Below are 22,667 nucleotides of genomic sequence, written 5' to 3'. Positions count from 1 at the left end.
ACAACAAATAATCACACTTTCACCCCCCTTTTTTTTTTCTTTACTACATACTTTTTATACTTTAGTATTTCGTTCTGTTTTCATTGCTGGTTTACACAGGCCAGGAGGTTCCCTTCTTGAAAGAATTTTGCCCGATTCTCTTCATTTCACTTCCAAACAGAAAAGCAGTAAAACAATAACAACAAAATCTTTCCTGCACTGAATCCAAAGTTTGTCTCATCAGCGAAACCCTCTGCTGGAAACAGGACATGTGGGCAGGTTTTCTGCTTGTCTTGTATTACTTGTCAGTGCAAAGTCATAAGAAAAATAATAACCAAACCATAGTGACCTCAGCTTGTAATTCTTGTATATACTGTAGGACTAGGAATGAAAAGTATTAAATCACACGTTTGCCGCTAAAAATAATGACACAACCGTCTATTGACACGCAAACATCAAAATAAAACTGGATTCTTAAAACGAACACACAGCAATAATTCACAAAAGTTTTTCGTCCATCGTGAGCGGAACATGTTTATTTATAAATCAGTAAAATATAATACATTTGTATAAAAACATGGTAAAAAAATTGTACGCAAAAATATATCACTTGGCTTTACTGTATAGATGTAATAAATGCTACTCTTATTGCTTCTGTTACTAAATGATCTTTTTGCCAGCAAAATAGTTTGAATGGACACCAAAACACACAGACAAATCCACTAAAATAATGGGTACAGGGGGAAAAAAGAAACCAGGCTTTTATACATCACATTTATCATATGCTCCTTTTCAAAATTATAAAGCCTTCTGCACATTTCATTTAACATTTTTTACTGCTATCATTTATGTGCTTTTTCTTTTAGTGTCAAATCAGAATCTTTGGCCAAACGCAGGAGGATCCGATGAGCCAAGAAAATTAAAACCATGAAGACTGGGTCCAGAAACAGTATTTTGAAAGGAACAAGATATCTAAAGGCTGTAAAACAAGGTCATAGGGCTGATAAGACAATCCATGAAATCACTATCAATTATATTTCAATGAAATTATTATTATTATTATTATTAAATTCCTGCACTGTAAATGTCTGTTGTCCCATGAATGGTGTGCTCTGCCTCATGCCCTGTATCTGCTGGGTTGGGCTCTGGACCTTTGTGACCCTTAACTAGACAAGCAGTTACTTACAACGAGGGAGTGATGGGTGGATTAGGGCACTTTGCTGTGCACTGGTGTATGGCCATCTGCAGAGTGTGTTAAAGCCTGAGATATGTCAAAAATCTACTCTCCACTCTTCTGCTAATTATGTAAAAGTGAGGCCTTCAGCCCAGAGCAACAGTCTGTTAAACATCACTACTGTCGCTGGGGACCATTAGACTTGCAAAGTCTGACTACTCCCTGAAATCCGCTCTACAGAACACCTGCGTAACAGGTTTTTTCTTTTTTTTTTTTTAAAAACCTCTTTTTCAGAAGGGGGGAAAAAAAAAAAAAAAAAAAAACATCCAAAATTCACTTAATGTACTTTGAATGTCTTGAAACAGCCAAACACTCGTCATGAACATTCATGATTCCCCATTCAGAACTAAGAGCTGAAAAATACTGAAAACTTCTCAATAACAGTGAGACAGAGTTGGGTGCGAAACCTTGCGTTTTCCCCCATCTTGGTGCCCAGCCCTGTCATGCGGTTTGATATTGCATTGATAATCTTGGAGGCAGACCATTGAGGGCGGCCGCAGACGCCAGACGCCTAAGGCACTTGAACGTTACCTAACCAACAGCTGCCCAGCATGAGTGTCGCTGTGGTTACGTATAGGCATCTCCATCTTGATACACACCCCTGGCTCATAGTTCTGGAATGAAAAAAGCGTCAATGGCTCGTAGGCCTTCTAAATACTGACTTTACATTCCATATTCCCATCAGGATTATTCCCTAGAGTTCGGTTATAGACATCAGAGGCCAAAAGAATCTTTCGCTGTCTAAACATCGTTCGTGACGATACGGTTTGTTTGTTTGTTTGCATCATTACAGGTTTCGGTGGAGAAGATGCCGAGGGGTCGCCGTTCCCTTCGGAACGGGATTGCTCTCGGAAACGCGAGCAGTCTGAGAAGCGGCTTTCCTCCTCACCGTCGGGATCATCATATACAATAGCATATACGCGTTTACCTTATTTACATTCAGTTGAGTATGTAAACTTTCAGTTCCGCTAGAAGTTCCACCGTTAACTGGCAACCTACTTGCTGGTGGAGTCGACGGAGGAACTGCCGGAATGCGGAGAGCACCCGTGGATCAGCTCCTACATCAAGGCCTCGGAACAAGTACACAATGTCAGTAGGCACCTTTGGTTTACCGTGACGGGAGTCTGCTTCCTGTCTGTCTCTCAGGTTGGGTTGCTAAGAGTTGCATCCCTCTCTAGGACAATGTATTCAGATACTTGTTTTCCCCAGCCAGGGAGGTAAGCATGGAGGTCATGTCCCCCACTGCCATGTTGGACAGTCCGGTAGACAGCGTGAGGGAGGTCTGCGGGGTTGTGAGGCGGGAGGATGTCTGCGAGGAGGTTGGGTTGTGGCCCTGAAGAGGGTGCAGCGGACTGTAAGACGAAGGATCGGGGTCATCGATGATGGCGGCAAAGTCAATCTGCGCATTCTCCAGATCGAGGTTGTCCAGAGCATTGGACATGGGTGCTGGCTCGGGGTATGCGAGGGACGCAGACTTGGCTCCCGGCTCCATCGCTGCGAGGTGCTGCTGGTTCAAGCAGGAACCCGACTGGGCATCCTGGTGTGAAAGCTGCTTCTCCAGGTCGGGCTGCATGTGGATGTGGCCGGAGTAGTACATGGCATTGTTGCCGGCAGGCAAAATTTCTCCATGGGGGGGCTGCTGCTGCTGCTGCATGGGGGGTAAGCGCACTGCTCTCCTAGGACTGGCACTGGAGCTTCCTGGGCTCAGGTGAGGTGGGCTGGCCATGTACCCTCCGGTGGCTGGTGGTTGCTGAGACAGACTGTTCTGACGGCTCAGGGGCTTCCGGCCTTGAGGGGGCCGGGGCATGGCCACGTCCGGGCCGTAGCAGGGCCCCAGAAGCGCGTCTTTGGACTGCACCGAACCTGGTCCCCCGCTGTGTGAGGGACTCATGAGGTTTTGGCTGGGGTACCCAGAGTAGCTGGTGCCAGGATAGAGGTTGTGGGGCTGCTGTTGCTGAGAGCTGGGTTGCAACATGGATGTCTGTCCACTCATCTCCATGCTGTCTGCAAGTCCAGGCTGCTGGAGCGGCTTCCCTGACACGGTCATCTCTGGGCCCCTCTGGTCCTGTTGCTGTTCCCACATGAGTGCCTGCTGGGATTGGACATAGTTCCTCACCATCATCTCCTTCACTTGCATCATAGGCGTCTGAGAGCGGCGGCCGCTAGCCAGTGCTGAACCGGCGCAGCCGAGACTGAGGGCCCCGGGGCCGGTGAAGGAGCTCTGTTGCTGCACTGACTGGACCTCCATCTGGCCCTGGAAGTCACAGCTGGGATTGCCTGTCCGGAGCACAGCCTGACCAACCCGCTGCTGCGAGAAGTCCTGGGGTGACAAAGGCGTCGTCATCTGCCGTGTTTGCACTTTCGCATTCTGGCAGGAGTTCTGGGCTGCAAGCGATGGATGGTAGTGCTGCTCGGGTTTGACCACCGGTTTCTGGCCATTACTGGCGTTGACAAAGGCACCCTGCTGGATGAAGTGCGCACGTGATGGCAGCTGCATGCCCTGGTCCTGGTATTGCATGGTCCGGTGGTCCATGCTGGGCTGACCGGGCGGCTCCCCCCATGGCCCAGCCATGCCCTCGCCCATCTGCCCCTGGCCGGGGTAGGGAGGCCCGGAGGGGCTCAGCTGGCAGGTGCTCATGCTGTACTCGGCTTGCTGCAGCAGACTCCCCGACACGTTGTCTGCGTGCGCGGCCTCAGTCCTGGAGGCCCCCACGACCCCTCGGTGGGCCTGGTAGGGTCCTGGCACGCCTGCAGACATGCGGTAAGCGTGCTCAGGACAGACCATACCCTCGTGTTCAGGAGAGAGCTGTGCGGACGGACCCTGACTGTGCTGCTGCTGGTACTCCGCGTAGGCCCTCTCTCCCGAGGCCATCATGGTCGTGTGGTCACCCATAGCCATGGACTCCATCATGACGTTCTCGGAAATGCTGGGTGGTCGCGGCGAGTACATCCGCCGCGCAATGTTGGCGTCCGAGCCGCAGTGTTGCAGAGCCACACCTGCGCCGCGCCTCCCCATCGCCGCCACGTTGTTGAGGCTACTGAATCTTTGTACCCGGGGTAGAGACTGCGAGTCGGTGCCGGGACGCGCCGGGTCGCTGGCCCGCCGCGTGCCGTTCCCCGGGGCCTGGTGGGGGTACATGATGCCCGTGCCGTATTCCGTGTTAGCGCTGTGCCGGCGGGCGGATCCCTGCTGCAGATAGGGAGGAAGCGGTTGGCTGTGGTACTCGCTGGGGAAGACCCCCATTCTTCCGGGCGTCCCAGGCTGTTCAACGCTGGGCAGGGGTGTGGGAGGAGGTCCTCCGGTGGCAGCAGCGTATTTGGCCTTCAAGCTGTACTGCTGTGCAGGGGTGAGGCTGGGAAGGCCCGGGAGCCCCCCGCCTCCACGGCAAGAAGAGGCTCGATGGCCCGTCTCCGGCGATAGGGGATCCACCTGGTTCTGGCCCAGAGCTGCTTGGGAGTGGCCTCCCGGCCCTCCCATCTGGGACACCTCGCTAGACCGGCGGCTGGACAGGTAGGGCGAGACGAGAGAGGACCGCCGACTCACAGTGTAGGCAGAGCTCAGGCTGCTGGTGCCGCTGCCCCGCCTCTCGGCGGCGGGACAAATCGAGGCGCCCGGACCGCCTCCTCCCAGCTCCGGGTTCGACAGCTCCATCACACGTCGGTTGGACAACATGGACGGCGGGGGGCATATTCCAAGCACCTCTCCAGAAGCTGCTCACGGCAGATCAGGATGACAGTCAGAGACTACCAACACTGCAAAGTCAGGTATGACTCACATCTGCCACTTTTATTAATATCAGCGGTTTCAGGAAGTCATCAGGCCATCAGAACCGCTCCACTCATCTGCACTACTTCGTGGAGTGGACCCTGTGTTTTGATTTTGTTCGTGTTCTAACATGTATTCATCTTTAATAGAAATGTAACGCTCTTAACAATACAGAACATTTGCAATTACCTAGTTGCTAAGCCGTATGGAAGGCATGCGGGTAACTAGCAGAAGGTAACACGTAACGTATAAGGAGGAGAACGTAGCTGCACCACCGTGTGACTCGTGTGCATCGGAGCTCCATGATTTGTGCGGCAGCGGAATTACAGCAAGTTCTAAACCAAGTCTCCGTTCGTTTCAGCCAGATCAGGATCCTACAGTTTGTTACCCATCTAATCTTACTGTAAGACAACTGCTAACCTTAGTAGTTAATGTCCAGCTGAGTTCTGCTAGCAGCCCTATGTGAACAACGGGTCCGGAACCCAAGCCCGGCGCGTTACCTGCGATAGCGGGCAGCTTGTTGTTGCAGGTGCCGCCGCGCCCAGGCGGCGTGGGCCGTCGGACGTGCTTCAGCTTGTCTATCTTCAGGTCTTCCAGTCGCTTCAGCGCCTGGGCCGACATGCCCATGCCCCCTAGGAGACCCCCTGCCTCAGCCCCGCCCACCCCGCTCTCCTCCAACGCCGTCAGGTCTTCAAGGCTGCCACCAGTGTTGGCGTTCATTTCCACCCCGCTATCGTTGTTGTTGGCGCTGCCCAGCGGCGAACGCTCGCTACTGCAGGAGGACTGACCACCAGGGCTGGGCTGAGACTTCTGATGGGGGAACAAGTTATGCAAACACACATAAAAGATGATGTTTGTGTACACTGCACAAAATTCACTGCGGGACACTTGAGTTTCCCAGCGCTACCTATGGGCTCCAAGTGATTTATGACGATATAAATGTACGCTGCCCGCACGATCCCCAACTCACTAGGGAAGTTTCCGGCGCCAGGAGCTTGCAATCCTCTCGCCTGCTCTCTTCCTTCTCTAGTTGCATTTCTGAACCTTGTCCACCAGGGTGCAGTACAGACCCTGGAGGTCTCGGGCCTGTGTCGCCGCGGTGCTTCTTGGTGATGTGGGCCTCCGGGCCGTGCACGGTTTTGACGTGCTTCCGCAGGGAGCTTGGATCCGTGTAGCGCTTGGTGCACCCTGGGATTTTGCACACGTAAGGCTTCTGCGGAGGACGAAGAACCAAGCCGAGCTATTAGGACGACCTGCTTCTTCTACCTGGATAACTGGTAGCATAGTGCTTAGAACGTGGGCCTTTTGGTTTGAAGGTTACAGGTTTGAATCCCACCTTGAGAAATGTATTTACCCTAAATTACTCTGGAAAAATTACCCACCTGTACAAATGGGTAAGAAAATTAACATTATGACCTGTTTTGCAGAAAAGCATCAGCTAAATGAGTAAGTGTGTTTTTCCCCAAATAAAACATCATTCAGAAATAGTTCACCGATAAAAGTAACTTTTTCTGTTATCATATAATGTATGTATATCATTTTTTCATCTTTTTTTATTCGGAAATAGTTCAGTCAAAAGTAACTTCTGTTACCATATATATAAAATGTTTAAAAATAAATAATGAATGAAATTGCTCACTTAACTGAATGGCTGGTTAGACTGTAAAATTATTCACCCTCAAGTACCTTCATCATTCAGCTCCATTCCGCTACGATAAACGGATCCCTGAAAAGATCATTCCTGACATTTGACGGCACTTAATGCTTCCTACCCTCACAGTACCGAACCAAATAGGACAGCAGAGTCGAGCGTCGCTGGGGCGCGCGAGTGTGTCGGTACCTCGTTGGAGTGCGTGCGGTTCTGGTGCTTCGCCCGGTCCGAGGCGTTGGAGAAGGCCTTGTTGCAGCCCTCGTGCTCGCACACGTACGGCTTCTCCCCGGTGTGGGAGCGCAGGTGCGTCTTCAGGTTCTCCAGGCGCGAGTAGGCCTTGTTGCAGCCTTCGAACTGTCGCGCGCACAAGGGTCACAAGTGTGAAAGTTTGCACAGGTACACCCATTCCTTGGCTTGCGAACCGAACCGGTTCCGGGTGTTGGGCAAAAATTCTTAAATTGACAAAACGAATAGCATTATTTCTTATGAGGGAAGTTCAGAGCTGTTCCAAGCAGGGTCGAAGCCCGCCCCAAAATCAGCCAAAAACCCAAGTACAACGAGAAATATTATTCCTACCTCACCTGAATACACACCCACATTGTCTGAATCGCTTGTCCCATAGGGGGTCGCGGGGAACCGGAGCCTAACCCAGCAACACAGGGCGTAAGGGAGAGGGTACGCAACCAAGACAGGATGCTGGTCTGTCGCAAGGCACCCCAAGCGGGACTCGAACCCCAGACCCGACAGATAATAGGACCAGGTCCAACCCACCGCACCACCACGCCACCACACCACCGCACCCCCTCACCTGAATACACACCTGTTAAACTTTTCCAGCTGTTACAATTAATGAACTACAGCACTGTAAACACATACCTCTATCTCTGCATTTGTTATGTATACAGTAGACTTAAGGTGAACAGAGAAAATTAGACAAAAGTTGTTACAAATAAAAAAAAATATTACACCTGTTTCAGCACAAATTATCCTAAACATATTCTAACGACCCGCATTACTGTGTTTGAGCAGGAAATGTCTTTTATTGTAATTGGTTGGCATTCGGTGATGTACGGGGAATATAAGGGGTGTTTGCGTCTGCCAAGGGGAGAAAGAGGAGAAATCCTGGGGGCAATAAGCAGGCTGGGATGGATGGATGGGATGGATGAATGAATGGATGGATGGATGGATTATTTTCCTCTGTGCCGGTGTACAAATAAACGTTGGAGATGAACGCTGCCTCTGTGTCCTTCTTCGCCCCATCCAAACCCACGCCGCTGTGGGTAGCTGGCTAGAGGAAAAACGGAGAGGCTTGACGGCGACTAGCCCACCGAGCGATTCGGATTAGTTTATTTAACTAGTTTTTTTTTTTTTTTTTTTAATTACCACTAACTTATCGCAATACACAGCACAAGCAGCTGCCTCGAGGAAATGTACAAACTAATCTGGCGTTCCTTCCCACAATGCTCTGCGCTACAGAGATGGAAACACTGGACTGCTGGTGCCAATTCAAAACAGGGTGTTCAACCTTCACCATTTTACCTGAGTTTGGGACTGGCACAGTGGCTGGGGCTACAGGTCATTTACAGTGACCAATTCACCTGAACTACACATCTTTGAACTGCGTGAGGAAACCAGAGCGCCCTGAGAAAACCCAAAGAAACAGGAGAACATGCAAACATCACACAGACTGAGCAAGGATCTAACCCACATTCTCTCCACCCAGGCGCCGTGAGGCAGCAGCGCCGCTCGTCGCGCCGCCCTCATCTGCGAAAATATCGTTCGCAAATCATGTTTAAGGTATGAACACAATGTGTTTTCACAGGACTGAAAATTCCTAATTAGAATTTTCACAAGTCTAATAATTCCCTTTATTATTAACTTCAGCAGTTCTGTGCGTCTGAAGAATCCGCTGCGGTCTGCCTGAAATACCATGTTTTTACACTGAGAGAAAGAAGGGGACAGCTGAGCTCGCTCTGGGTGAAGGCTCCACATACAGGTGATGGACGACAACTCACAGTGCACTTGTGGGGCTTCTCTCCCGTGTGGCGCCTCATGTGCACCACCAGCATGTACTGGGCCTTGAAGGGGCGTTGCTCGCGCGAACACTCCTGCCAGTGGCACACGAACTCCTTCTTCTCCCCGTGGATGTGCTCGTTGTTGATGTGCTGCGGGACACAGCGGCACGCCCCGGTCACACACCCGACCCGGTGACCGCGCGACACCGAGCCGTGCCGGGACACCCGTCGCCGCCCCCCCCCCTCCGTGTTTATAACCCGCAACGAACCAAGACAGCAGCTGTTTTTATATAAGCACGATGCGTTTAATGCAACTGCTCTGCGGCACCGTTTCCTGTAGGATGTCTCGTAAATCAGGCAGTCGTTTATGTTTCTTGGGTTAAAAAACAGTGCGCAGTAACGGTCTTGGAGTAACTCCCTCTTCCGCTTTTCCTCTCTCGCCCCCCCCCCCCCCCCCCCCCCCCGACTCACATGCACCAGCTGCTCCTGCGTGTCGAACTCTTTGCTGCAGCTTTCCCAGTGGCAGTTGGTCTCGTACACGGCCTCGGGCTCCGGTTTGCCGTCCTCCTTGTCCAGGTCCTCACGGCCCTCCAGGAGGCCCAGCAGCGGGTCCTGCGGGGCGGAGGGGGTACAATGTCACGCCAGGGTGTTCACGCACAGATGGCGAGAGATGGACGGATGCACACTACTAAGCGATCACGAGGGCGAAACAAAACCCTTTCGCTTCAGTCCAGATGAAGACCAACATTTTGGCCTTAAGATGGCACAGCGGCCCAGCGGGTAGCGCCGGTGCCTCCCAGCTCCGAGTCAGAACGTGGGTTCGATCCCAGCTCAGTCTGTGTGGAGATTGCATGTTTTGCCCATGTTTGTATGGAATTCATCCCGCAGTCCAAACACTTTTGTTTCAGACACTTGGACACTTTGTTGCCCATTTTGTGTGTGTGTGTGTGTGTGTGTGTGTGTGTGTATACTACTACCCTGCAGTATAGATGGGTCAATCAGAGTAGGGAGTTTGGTGCAGTGTATCTAGCATTGTCACTACAGTAGAACGTCCATGAGGGACACTTGGGCCTCCATTATCCCCCCCCCCGCTATGGTTTGGCAATTTTTTGTTTTCTCTCCTCTCAAGCAGATAGCTTAGTCTACCCATATTTATTTAGTGTATTACTGTTGATTTTGTATCGCAATCTTGGAAAGGGCTCCGTGTCACTGCATAAAGGTGTCGGCTAAATAATAATTAATAATCACCGCGAGTTGCCTTAGAAAACGGCACGTACTAAATGAATAAATATAAATTTTGCAGTTTTTTTTTTGTGCTCGCAGAGTGCTGAAACTGGACACAAATATTTTAATTTCTGTTTCATCCTGTCCCCAAAAGGTCTGCGCTGCAGTGTTTTTCACCTTTTACCTGGATGTTTGAAAACCCCTGCCAGAAATTTGGACAAGGTACATTTTTGCGCAACTGATGAGTGGACCGTGTCACAGTCAAAGGTACATTATCAGCAACATTCCTGTTGAAGTCTGTCTTTCTCTCTCTCACTCACACACACACACACACACACACACACACACACACACACGCAATTTGGGACAGCTGGTAGGAGAGTGGTTGAAGCTGAAGCTGTTACCTTAGGATCCAAAGGTCCAAGGTTTGATTTCCAGCTGCAGTACCCTTGAACAAGGTACTTACCCTGAATTACTCCAGTAAACTTACCCAGCTGTATAAATGGATGAATAACTGTAACCTTAACATTGTAAGTTGCTTTGCAGAAAAGCGTCAGCTAAATGGATCAATGTCCTTTAGGGATCTTCTACTTCAAGTGAATGAGCCTTCAGCTCAAGAGCACTTAAATTTGAACATTCTCTAAAAACATACAAGACGTTTCACACAAGCCACAGGTAGAGTACCGTGGTTTGTGTTGATGGGATAGTAATGTGGCGCAGCTGCGGTCACCTGTGTGCCTGTGGATGAAGGACTGGCCACGTCACCTTCTGAGCGCTCGTCCAGACCGGCGCCACCGAGGCCGTCCATCACGCTGCCCAGCACCGGCTCCGTTTTCATCTGCACGAGACAGGAGAGTCATCCATGCCCTCGTGTCCTCGGACAAAGCAATAAGATATGCGGGCTGATAGCACTACATAGAGTTCATTGGAAGTCGCTTTGGAGAAAAAGCGCACACACACACAGGCTGAGACTGCTTGTCCAAAGAGGGGTCATGGTGAACCAGAGCCTAACCCAGCAACACAGGGCGCGAGGCTGGAGGGGGAGGACACACCCAGGACGGGATGCCAGTCCATCACAAAGCACTCCAGACCCACCAGAGAGCGGGACCCGGCCAAACCCGCCGCACCACCGCGGCCCCTGCTTTGTAAAAAGCGTCCGCTAAATAAATGTAAATCTACACAGCTGCCTGACAACATCTCCTTTTACGCAGAGCCTAGTAAAACACTCAATCAGGATGTTACTGGGCAGGTTCTGTCGTTTTTGTGCACAAATCTCACCTGGCAGTGCTTGGGAGATGCGTGGACCCGCGGATTGTGGGACATCAGTCGGGGAGGGGGCGGGTGGCAGGGTCCTGGTGGATGGCCTACTGGTGTCCCAGCACTGAACATGTTTCCCTGGGGTCTTGACTGGTAGCTTACCGAGCCGGAATACCCCAGCGAGGGACTGTCGGAGGGCATATTTATGAAAAGAGGATCCGTTGTACAAAGCAAAATCAAACTTTCCACGCTGCTCTGTTAGCCAGAAAAACATTTATCATCTTAACAATAACAGCAGCGATACTAGAACAACAACAGTAACACATTTTGACACCACTCTGACAAGCACTTTGATTATAACAATAATGCACTATAATTTCCACGTAGAGTAACGTCGTGGTGTTCCGTCTCGTATATACAGCTGAACCGCAGACATCCAGACGCATCGGCACATGCTAAAAATGCACGAGGTCACAGTCCGGTTCGCACAGGACCTGACCTCATGGTGCCCACTGACAGATGTCCGTAGGAGCCGGCGCCGTTGGGGCCGCAACGGGAGTTGACGAAGGCCACCAGCGAGTTGGGCGACGTGCGGATGACCGTCTGCAGGTCCACGCTGGCGTCTGACAGAGGAGAGATGGACAGCGCCCGCTTCTTGCTCAGCTTCAGCATGGAGCGCGGGGTCGAGAAGCGGGAGCCTGCGGGGGCAAATCGGGATGGGAGGCGGTTTCGCACGAGGCTACAGATTAAAAGCCCCCAGCGGCTGCATCCGCTCTTACCATCCCCTCCTCCGATATTTTCTGAGCCCGGCTGGCCGAGGGAGAAGTTGTGGTGGGAGGAGATCATGCTGTTCTGGGTGCAGTAGGAGCTGCCGTTGCCTCCTGGCACACAAACACACACACGAGGAGAAATTTCCATGTAAGGAGAGGCACGGAGAGGGACGGGGTCAGGATAATAGTGGCACCCACCATCAGTGGACTGCAGTCCGCGGTGTCCCAGCATGCTGTTTGAAGGAGGGCCGTGTGGGGGGCGCATGTAGGGGTCCATGCAAGAGCCCGCGGTCATCCCGGGGGTCAGGGGATATATGGGTCGGCCGTCCTGGGGTTGGCCGCTGTGCGGAGGGGGGCGCAGCGTCATGACGTCGCCGTACGCCGATCTTCCCGACGGAGCCAGGCTGCGTACACAAACCCAACAGCACCCCCATCACCCACGCTGCGGTGCGCTCACGTTGCCACACGGTGGCGATGATGCCCTGCCTTTCCACAGCTTTGGATGGAGTCTGGCACGAAGAAAGCGAGAACGTTACGGCTGCTGTGATGGAAGGAGAACCGGGAGTCCCAGCCGCGAACTGACGACATTCTCGGGATTTCGGTCGGCGCGAGTTCATCCTGCGCTGCTCTCTTCAGACCACCTTCGCTCCATCGTACACCCCGGGTCCCGCGCTCCCGTACCCACTCACTGCTGCTCGCTCTTATTCGCACAACTCCTTTGTATTAGTTCCTACTTAATCCATCATTGTGCGGCCCTGGTGTCTCCCGGTTCCCCTCCGCCCGCCCATCCTCTCAGAGAGGAGGGGAGGGGTGGGATGGGATGGGGGTAACCTGAGCGCGGAGGAGGCAGTCATGCGGAGTGTAGCGGGCCGGTCTGCCTGTAATTAGCAGCTGTCAGAGAGGGGCTGACACGGCCCTCATCCTGGGTGGCATTCGCGGAGCGGGGGAGGGGTCGGTCCGCTATCTGCGCAGCCGTTCCAGTCCCTGGTCCTTCTGCAGCCCAGGAATGCGAGCTGAAACGGCTCCGTTTGTGCCGTCTGAGGCTGACGTCACATAGCAAGCTTAGATCAGAGGGAAGAAAGTGCGTCTGAAAGTAGAGCGTAGAGCGAAAGTACAGCGTTACGGCGTTACCTTGTTTGCGTGAAGCATCGAGGAAACGGAACCGTAAATTTTAGATAAACGCGAAGCGGGAGGAGGAAGGGACGGGAATCGGAATCCATCGCTTCTTGGCGTACACGCGAGTGCGGCGCAGGATGCGTCTAAGAGTTGAGCTCAGAGCACTCGCGATGCGCAAACTTACATTTACAACATACGATTTACATATTCCTACGGAAGGGTCAGTTTACTGGAGCAATCCAGGGCATGTACTGTGCTCAGAGCAGTAGGTGGGATTTGAACCTGTGACCTATGGCTCTGAAGAGAGCAGCTCTAAACGCTAAACACTACACTTCCCAGCAACATTCGCCTGCATTTACATTTACTCATTTAGCCGACGCTTTTCCCAAAGCGAGTTACAATGTTAATGTACTTCAATTATTTACTCATTTACATAGCTGGGTAATTTTACTAGAGCAATTCTAGGGTAAGTACCTCGCTCAAGGAGAGATTCAAACCTGCGATTTTTGGGCCCAAAAGAACCAATTCTACCCACCACGCTAACCGCCGTCCCCTATGTTTTTATAGCCGGCGCTTGTCTCCAAGCCATCTTACCGTTAAGGACCGAGAACCTTCCCTTGACAAGGCAATGGCTCTAACCTCTATGCCACCTGCTGGCCCTACTGCGTGTAAAACTCAGAGAAAGCAGAGTCAGATGTTCAGGGTAGACAAGGTGCTTCTTACCCCCTGGACGGCTGGTTGGGCGCCGACTCATAGTGATACAGGCTCTGGTGCGGCTGCATGTCCACTGGCATTGGCGCTAGGAAGCTCGTGATGGCACCTCGAAGGCCTGCAAGGAACAGCATGTCAAGTCAACGCCGGTTCGGGGCTTTACAAACTCCAAATCAAACGCCTGCTCGAGAACACGCGTAGCGTCCAAGTGCAGGCACCTGAACCGCATTGGCAACGGGCGGCGAAGCGACTCGAGGTGCCACCCAGCACCGGAAGGACCCAGGTCCCAGGTTCGACTCCCACCTCCTGTTCATCGGAACGTCGACAGAATGGGGGGAGTTAAGAAAGGAAAAACGCAGACGGAGACTTTAGAGGAGAAAAGCCGCCACAGCGTCAGGCTCCGCCAGCGTGCGGCATCGGACAAAGAGCACAGAACCCCAGGGAGAAACACAGCTGCTCTGCTCTGCACAGGATGAGATGAGAGGGGAGAACATGAGAGAAAGTGTGGAAGCGACCCAAACAAGCCGCGAGGCACCTGCTCATTACACTCAACCGCACGGCTCCAGCCGGAAGCGCAAACCGTACACAACCTTGTTCTACACAAAGTAGTTTGTACAAGAAGCAATTAGCGCACCGTTACACACTCTGGAAAAAACACACTTTGCCCATTGACGTTGGGCAATCAGCTGAACGTGGGAATTTACCCAGGGCCCGCCAGCGGAGAAGTGGAAACCCACCGCATGCTCACGCAAGAAGCAGAAACGTCACGCAAAGACCTTCGACTGACCCCAGCTGTCCGGAAAATGCTGCCGGGAGGTTAGTCCCCGAGTGCGAGGGCGAGGGTCAGAGGTGCGACCGCACCTGTTGTATTGGGGGAAGGAGACCAGGGTGGAAGCGTGCAGCTCCACGCCACGTCTGCTGCTCGTGAACGAGAGCCGCTCGCGTGCGCGTTTGTTTCCGCGTGCCCAACACAGCGCATCGGCAAGGTGCGTGCGCGCGTGTCAGCGACCCCACGTGCGCGAAGGTATGAAAGCGCATAGGGAATATGAGAAGCACATCTTTAGGAAATGCTGTGTGTCTCGTCTGTGTTCTGTAAGACAATACATGCGTGAGAGCACACGTGTGCTGTATGTCGCTGGTTGGAGGCAGTGGAGAGAGAGAGAGAGAGAGTGTGTGTGTGTGGGGTGCTTCCCGCAGCGGCAGCCGCTGCTTCTCTTCCTCTATTTCGGGGCATCGTCGAGGACGACCGAGGGGCTGCTGCGGGGCAAGGCTTGCTGTGTAATTTCGAGGTAGGGGTTCAGAGAGATGGGATGGCCGAGCCTCAGAAGCAGCCCCGTAAATCAGAGGCTAAAAAAAGTGCTCGGCTCACAGGAAGCGGAGTGCCGACCATGAGGAACCCTTAATTCCCAGTTCCTTTCCACAGTCTACAGCCGGACTGGACCGGTACTTAACCAGAGCCAGAACTGCTGCCATTGGCTGCCAACTCTTCCCTGTGCCGACGTCAGAGCGAAGACGCCGCATAAATCTCTAAAAAGGTGAGGAGACCATTTACACTTATTTATGCAGCTGAGTTACAAAGTTTAAAACAGCTGGGTAATTTTCACTGGAGTAAATCAGGGTTAGTACCTTGCTTAGGGACTCAACATCAGGAGACGGGATCCACACCTAGGGTGACGCTCAAACCGTTACGCCACCTGCTGCCCCATCTCACGCAGCGTCATACGCCCTTGTCTTTCGGGTCATCTTTTTTAGTTTTTCCAATATTTCCAATAATTTAAAGAAAAAAAAAGAAAAAAAAAAATCACTGCACACAGCGGGGTCTGCTGTCAGATCGGAGTTCGGCCGCCGTTGTTTAACCCGGTCCCGGCACTTGGCTGCTCCGCTTCTGCGGGGTGCGTTGCAGGAACAGCTAAACACGCAAAAGCTTGCAGAATAGTCAGGGGTTAGACACACTCATCTGAAAGTATTTTGTTTCTCCTTCTCTCCTCCCCCCCCCCCAGCTCGTTCCTGCTCCCGCAACCCCCCACCCCCTCTTTCTCTCCTCCCTCCTTCCCTCCCTCCCGCTCGCTCACTGGCCCAACCGCCCGCCCTCACCGAGCCAGCAGTCGAGGTGGGTGTTCTGGGGCTGTTATGACTTGGGAGACGATAATGGGAGCTATAATGTAGCCAGCCGTTCCTGATGTGGCCGCGCCTGTGGGGGACCCTGTTGTGCTGGGGCCAGGAGAGGGTGTGGGGGGGGGCTGTGCCTGGGGACCGGCCAACCGCATGTACTCCCGTACCTCCTTCTCTCCCTTCTTTCCCTTTTCTGTTGCTTTTCTTTAGTGGCGAGCGCTGTTTTTTCAGCTCGCCCCTTTGTTTCTCTAACCCCCGATTCGCGCTTCCTGCGCCACCCCGGAGTCACCGCTCCGGTCGCCTCCCGCCTTTCCCTCACGGAGCGCTCCCAAATTGCCGAGAGAGAGGAATGCGAGGCGGGACGGCCTCCGCGCAATCGCGACGCTATCAGTAAAAGGGGGTATTCGCCGCGCGAGCGGCACGCTTAGCGCACACTGGAGGAATGCGCCGCTGCTCCGGACAGGGCCAAATTTGGTGGGAAAAAAAAAGCGGTAGGTACGCATCTCATAAACACAGTTAAAACAAATGTTTGACGTGGCGGAGACGTGTGTGGCGAGCGTGTAAGCCATACCCTCCCGGTAGGCACAAAGTGGAGGCAAACAGGTGCGCTCGCCTTAGCTGAAACCGAGGGGATCGGAAGGCTGCGGGGCAATGCGGCGCAACCGCGTGCGAACACGCCGTTACCATGTTTGGAACTAAAACCCACCGGCGTCACCAACGCGGTTCTTTCATATGAGGCCGCGAAACACTCGCTGGGGACGTTAGTTTTGCGCGGCGAAAGGTTTGCGCGGAAGCGCCAGTATAGAGAACGCAAAGCTCTGTAGGTGAGGACCGAGCGCGGGCGCGGTCCTGCTCGCTACGGCTCGCCGAACGCGGGTGGAACGCGGCCCGGCCGGATGTCGCGGTGCGAGCCGGGCGACGATCTCCACGAGCGCGCCGTCACTCGGCAAAGAGGCGGTCCAGCGGGAGATGGCGGGTCGCGTGGTCGAGGCCGTCGGACGACGCGCGAGCGGACAGACCGCTGCATCCGCACACGTAAAAGCAGTTGAGCAGAAGCCCCGGAACGTGCGACGGCGGCCGGGCGACCGTTTTTGCGGGGCACTCGAGCATCTGCTAACAATATGCGCGGGAGCGCTAAAGGTCTCGGCGTGCTTTGATGAGCGTGACTCTGGCATTAGTAGCAGTTGCGGGAAACACTTTACGGCTTTCAGATCCCTCTCTAAGCCCCCCCACCCCCCAAGGCCCCACTCCTTTCCCTAAAGCCCCGCCCCCTCCTCTCAGCAGCTGAATTCCCACCTTTCTTCCCTGTGCCGCTCCGCAGGCTGCCCACCCACCATCCTGCACATACCTGCGGTTTCCTGTCTCCAGCCCTCTCCCCTTCTCCCCTTCTCCCCCTTCCCAACCCCAGCGGCGCCCTCCTCCGCTTCCCTCGACTCTTTTCTCTCCTTCACCCCGCACCTCCATCACGGCCTTCCACGCAACCAGGTCCTCCCGTTCTTCCCCTCACCGCCGCGTTCCTCGTCGGTCGTCCCCGGACCGAAAACATCTACCCGAAGCCCGTTTTGCGAGGGGAACGTGGGGCCGAGGGCCGGAAGAGAAAGAGCGACGGATGGAGCAGGGGTGCAGAGGAGGGAGGCCGGAGCACAGCTGGCACGCAGCTGCAGCCGCGCACAACTCCTCCAGATGAATTTACAGAAACTTTGAACACAAGGATTAATAAATCATACACACAAACCGCACGCCCTTCTGCCTTCATCGACGCCCCGCTCTGTTCGCCTTCAACGCTCTCGCCCTCACCACCACCACCACCGAGGGCACCGTCAGCCCCGTCACTAAGGTGCGTCTCCCACCGCAGCGTTCACCTGCCCCGTACTCTACGAACCGACCCGCGACGCGGAGAGCGCGTGACGCCGCGCGCAAGTGCTGCGGCCGCGGTGCCGCCGAGCCCCCCCCCCCCGACGGCTGCTCGCGGGACAGTTGCCGGCTGAAAAGGAACAGCAGCAAGGAGGCGAAAAGGAAGAATGAATTCTGGGTGGGCAAGCCTCGGATTATTTTTAGGAGACTCCTTCAGCTTTTCCTGCGGCGCTGCGTCCATCCGAAGGACACGCATGACTCCATGGAGACAGAGGAGCAAACAGAAGGAAACACACCCTGCTGACGAAGGCGATGAATGAGGGAGACGCCACAGGATGGTGGAGTAATGGGGAGCAATGGGGCGAAGGCGCTGCCTGGGAAACGCACAAAGACACACACACACACACCAAGAACTCCACTCAAGTCCCAGTGGAGCAAATGCACACACTGACACCTCGGCAGCAGCGACAGTGTAACGGCAGCGTGTGGCTCGAGTGCTCATTCAGGTCAAGCAGGTGTTTGTGTTTGTCCAGCAGAACCCAACAAGCGAGTGAGGTTCTGAATCGTCCCATCTGGGCTGTGACAAATTTAAAGAGGAAAAAAAGAGACAAAAGAGACAAAAAAAAAAAAAAAAAAAGGTCTGAAGAAATTTTTTGAAAAATAAAAAATAGCTTTCTGGGGGAGCGCGGTGATGCAGTGGGTTGTACCGGATCTTGCTCTTCGGTTGGTCGGGGGTTCGAGTCCCGCTTGGGGTGCCTTGCGACGGACTGGCGTCCCGTCCCGGGTGCGTCCCCTCCCCCTCCGGCCTTACGCCCTGCGTTGCCGGGTTAGGCTCCGGTTCCCCGCGACCCCGTATGGGACGAGCGGTTCAGACAGCGTGTGTGAGTTTTCCGCGTTCGCTTTTCTCTTTCCAAGCATTTCCATGGGTGAGATGCGTGAACTTGTTTCAACGTGTCTTTGTCAGATTGCTGTCAGCAGAGGACATCCTGCATGTGTGTGATATGTCAGGACGCTGCACTCATGAAAAATACTCCCTTTCCTCAGAGCCACAGCTTGCCAGCCTCATTCCGACACACACACACACAGTACATACACACAGGGGTCAGAAAAATGCACATATATACACACGTTGAGACCAAAAGGAATACTTGTACAAACACACACACAAGCTGTTTCACATTGTGGGCATGTGCTCAAATTGTGCATTTTCAGGGATTACTATCTTTGTGGGGATATTTCACTAAAAGAAAAAAAAAAAAAAAAAAAGTCCCCTCAAGGTTAGGAAGACACACACAGTTCAACCCACACAACCAGAGACACACAGTTCGGGATGCACAGTTTAGGACACACACACACACACACACACACACACACACACACACACACACACATGCTTCACAATGTGTGGTCCAACGAGTTCACAGCTAACGCAGTGCAGACGTTTAAAGCACAGATGTGTGGATGGGCGGAGCATCCGGCACAGCATTAGCTTCTAATTGGACAAGAGCACTGAGCCAAAGCGTGGGGCCAGGCGAGAGCGCCCTGTCCTGGGTTCTGCATTCCCCGGGCTGCCAACCACCCCGCCCCCCCTCCCCCACCAACGCACCCTCCCTCCCCCCCCCCCAAATGGGATCAGAAGCAGGTCGGCCCGGATAGGCAGCTGACTGGAAAAAGAAAGGACTGAATCTGCAAGCGCAGCTTCGGCACAACCTGGATTCAGGAAAGCCTGAGAGTTTCTTCCGTTTTGTGCACTTTTTTTTTTTTTTTTTACTCGTGAAAACCACAGTAACTCTAAGACGTTTGGCCATTTCGGGCGAAACTTCGGTCGGCAGCGCAAGAACAGCCACAGATGCAAACCAGATATTTTAGAGGCACGCAAACAAGCTGATAATGGAGAACCGTTGTTGTCGTCCGTACCGAGCGGCCCTTGAGGATTTATTGCTTTAAAAATGACACTTTCCCCACCATGCAATCAGTGAAAACATACAGCAACAAACATTTTCTGATCTTCACACAAAGAGAAAAGCAATCAAGAGGTGTGAACAATCTCTGCAAACTTTTCGAAATAAGCTTATTCCTATGGCCACTTAACAAGGAAAATCCTGTGCAAACCGCCACTTATATCCGCACTCCTTTTTTCAGAGTTTAATTCCCAGATCTCCCAAATAACGGCACAAGTTTTAGCTTAAAAGTTCCTTAAATCTGAGGCATTGCTCTTAAACTTTCTACTAGTATTCCTTTAATATGGGGCATTGCTAAAAGCGGATGGGACCGTAACGCAGATTTCTTGAAGATTTTTTGAAAAGATTATATTAAGAATTGAGCTTAATTCTAATGGGATTATAGATTTGAAAAAAAGATAGAATATTAAAATGATTAACGAAACTTTTAGGCCCTGCATAATTTTTGCTGCTACTGCGGTGGTCGTGAGCAGAAACCGCGTGTATGAACCACGGAGCGCTGACTCGCGTGGCCGTCGCGAACGGTCCGGCGCGCTGTGTGAACACGCCTTATATGCCGTGACGTATCTAATAGTCCCAGCGCAGCTGCCCGTCTTGAAACCCTCCCCTCCAGCCCCGTCTTCTTTTGACGAGGACACCTGAAAGCGGCGGCCTGCGATCCGATCCCACGGTGCCTCGGCCGTGCGTGCCTGCGCGAGAGCCATTGTTCTCCCGCTGCTCCCGAATCCCAGAATGCCACTGTACGTCCCCTTTCATACAAAGTGAGCAGGGGGATCACAACGGGCCTGTAATTAGATTGCATTTGCATAACTAAGAGGCAACAAATCACCTAATCGGGCTCCTCGACAGAAGGCCACAGTGGGATGGAACTGCAGGGTAAACCTGCGGGAGAGTCTGAGAAGGCGGACAGAGACAGAGGAGGTGTCACGATTGACACCAGCGCCTACCTAAACTCTTGAGCAGTCCACCGCTGAACTAAACTAACCCTTCCGTAAGACCGTTAGCTACGATGCCCTACAGATCATAACGGCAGCCTTTATTGTAGGGACCAAATATACACAAGCGTTATTTAAAGCAGGTGCAGCAGGTAGTGCGGTAGTTAAAGCTGATGCTTTACACTCCAAGGCTCCAGGTTCAAACCCCACCTCCTGCGGTGTGACTCTTCAGCACGGTACTGATCCCAGTCTTTTCCAAGAAAAGTTACAAAGTTGAGTAAATTCAGTCACAAAGCTGAATAAATGTGTTAATCACAATAAGCAGCTTAGTGTACAGACATCGCACGTCACTTCGGAGAAAAGCGTCAGCTAAACGAATGAACGTAAATTAAAAGATTAGCGAGAAACTCTGCTGCACTTGCTTTTACTGTTAATTTCACGTTAAGAGCTGTTTGAATTCTTACCTGCACTTTATTTCCTTGTTTACATAAAAGGATGGCAATTTGGCCCTAAAAGTCACACATCCTGTGGCTGTGATGCTGTACAAGCTCAGTCAAAGAGTGGTTTAGTGTGCAAGAGTACAGAGAAGAGGAGCTCACACATGGTAAATTCTCAGATAAAACTCGACAGACAACAGCAAAGTGCTGAAAAAGGTGGGGGGGAGAAAAAAAAAAAAAAAAAAAAAAAAAAAAAACTTTCCCCCTGTTCCCGTCCTCCCCCTACCAAATCCTTCCCCCAAAAAAAGAAAACACTGTGCTCAACATGAAATGGAAAGAAATGTGGAAGCAGAAGACTGGCTGTGCAGTGAGTCAGAGACTGTGTGTGGCATTCAGGGCCCATCCTTCTCTGCTGCGGGGGTGGGGGACGTCCAACAGGGGAGAGGGAGGGAGGGAGGGAGGGGGGGGGGGAGAGAGCGAGAGCGAGAGAGCGAGAGAGATCATGCCAGAATAGGAGAAAGACTGAGAAAAGGAGAGAAAACCCCTGTAGAGAAACAGAAGTTCCATGAATGAGCACTTCTATTTAGACTTTCGTTTCACTTCATAACAAACTTCTGTTTAGAGGGGGAAAAAAAAAAAAAAAAAACCTGGGGTTGGCATACAGGTTCTTGGGCAGGTACCACGGCTTGGACTTGGGGCGTTTGCTCAAACTATTGAACGCGAACATCCAGGGAGGTGCTCAAACTTACGTGCACGGACTCTACCAAGGGCCCGAACTCGAGCCGCTTCACAGTACGGGGCAGTCAAGGAGGCGACCAATGGATTTCGTTTTGGATTCCGCCGTCACGATCGAGCCAGAGGCTCCCAAAGCACCGTTCGAAAGCTACGAAGTTTACGCGCCCATTCAGATGTTCCGGCCGATTTCCCCACCGCGCCACGCATTTGTACCTGCCTTGTTCCGCCCTCGTTGCCTTCCTCTTTTCAGCACGAATGCGCGGCACAAAGCGGAGGCTTATACCCTTTCATCTGTGTCCTACTTCCTCTCCGGCTCTCGACGCTCAAGAAGCAAAAGGAGGACGAACCGCTCGACAAATGAAAAGGTTAAACTCTCTGCTGAGGCTGCGGCCGCCGCAACAGCCGGGGGGCACCTGAAGAGGGGCAAACATTTATCTGTAAGGGGCGGCACAGAATGGAGGGAGAGAAGAATCAACAGTTTGCCCAAGAGCTGTGGGGCTGCCATGAGTGGTGTGTAGGGCTCTTGGGAAGTTTGTCTTGTAATTGAGTCAATTGTTGACCTCCTGTTCGGCTCGCCTATGCATTTCTCAGGAGAAAGCCGTCGGAATAATAAATGTCCTCCGCCTCTCCATCCACCCATCCCTCTCTCCTGACTGCCCCCTCCCCCCGTTGTCTGGGGGCAATTGTGCTGCGAGTCAAAGGCGGTGATTTAGGGGAACTGTTCGGGGATCTGCTGAGTACAAGGGCGGCTTACAATCTTTTCAGAGACTACTTTTTTTCCCCCCTCTCTCTCTCTCTCTCTCTCTCTTTCCGTCTCCCTTTCTCCTTCTCCTGCGTTCACTCTTTTCATTCTTCCTTTGTTTGCACCGTGGGATGAATTTTAATCACCCCCTCATCTGCAGAACTAGCC

General features: G+C 52.7%; 1 protein-coding gene across 2 annotated transcripts in view; it reads right to left on the bottom strand.

Annotated features, from left to right (window-relative positions):
• Window positions 1–511: 511 nt before the first annotated feature.
• gli1 (GLI family zinc finger 1) overlaps window positions 512–22,667 on the bottom strand; it is a 43,385-nt gene continuing 21,229 nt past the window's right edge. For both annotated transcript variants that reach the window (XM_029247813.1, XM_029247812.1), the window contains exons 2-13: window positions 13,736–13,841; window positions 12,095–12,300; window positions 11,906–12,007; window positions 11,626–11,824; window positions 11,148–11,313; window positions 10,600–10,707; window positions 9,117–9,257; window positions 8,646–8,795; window positions 6,820–6,984; window positions 5,950–6,192; window positions 5,480–5,789; window positions 512–4,924 (exon numbers count right to left, since the gene is read on the bottom strand). In XM_029247813.1, the coding sequence (XP_029103646.1) occupies window positions 2,388–4,924; window positions 5,480–5,789; window positions 5,950–6,192; window positions 6,820–6,984; window positions 8,646–8,795; window positions 9,117–9,257; window positions 10,600–10,707; window positions 11,148–11,313; window positions 11,626–11,824; window positions 11,906–12,007; window positions 12,095–12,300; window positions 13,736–13,806 (4,398 nt within the window). In that variant the 5' untranslated portion in view covers window positions 13,807–13,841 and the 3' untranslated portion in view covers window positions 512–2,387. The remainder of the gene's footprint in view (window positions 4,925–5,479; window positions 5,790–5,949; window positions 6,193–6,819; window positions 6,985–8,645; window positions 8,796–9,116; window positions 9,258–10,599; window positions 10,708–11,147; window positions 11,314–11,625; window positions 11,825–11,905; window positions 12,008–12,094; window positions 12,301–13,735; window positions 13,842–22,667) is intronic.

The sequence above is a fragment of the Scleropages formosus genome, chromosome 22 (genome assembly GCF_900964775.1).
Source record: "Scleropages formosus chromosome 22, fSclFor1.1, whole genome shotgun sequence".
Lineage (NCBI taxonomy): Eukaryota > Metazoa > Chordata > Actinopteri > Osteoglossiformes > Osteoglossidae > Scleropages > Scleropages formosus.
The sequence above is the reverse complement of the archived record's forward strand: the minus strand, read 5'-3'. Positions and strand labels throughout refer to the sequence as shown.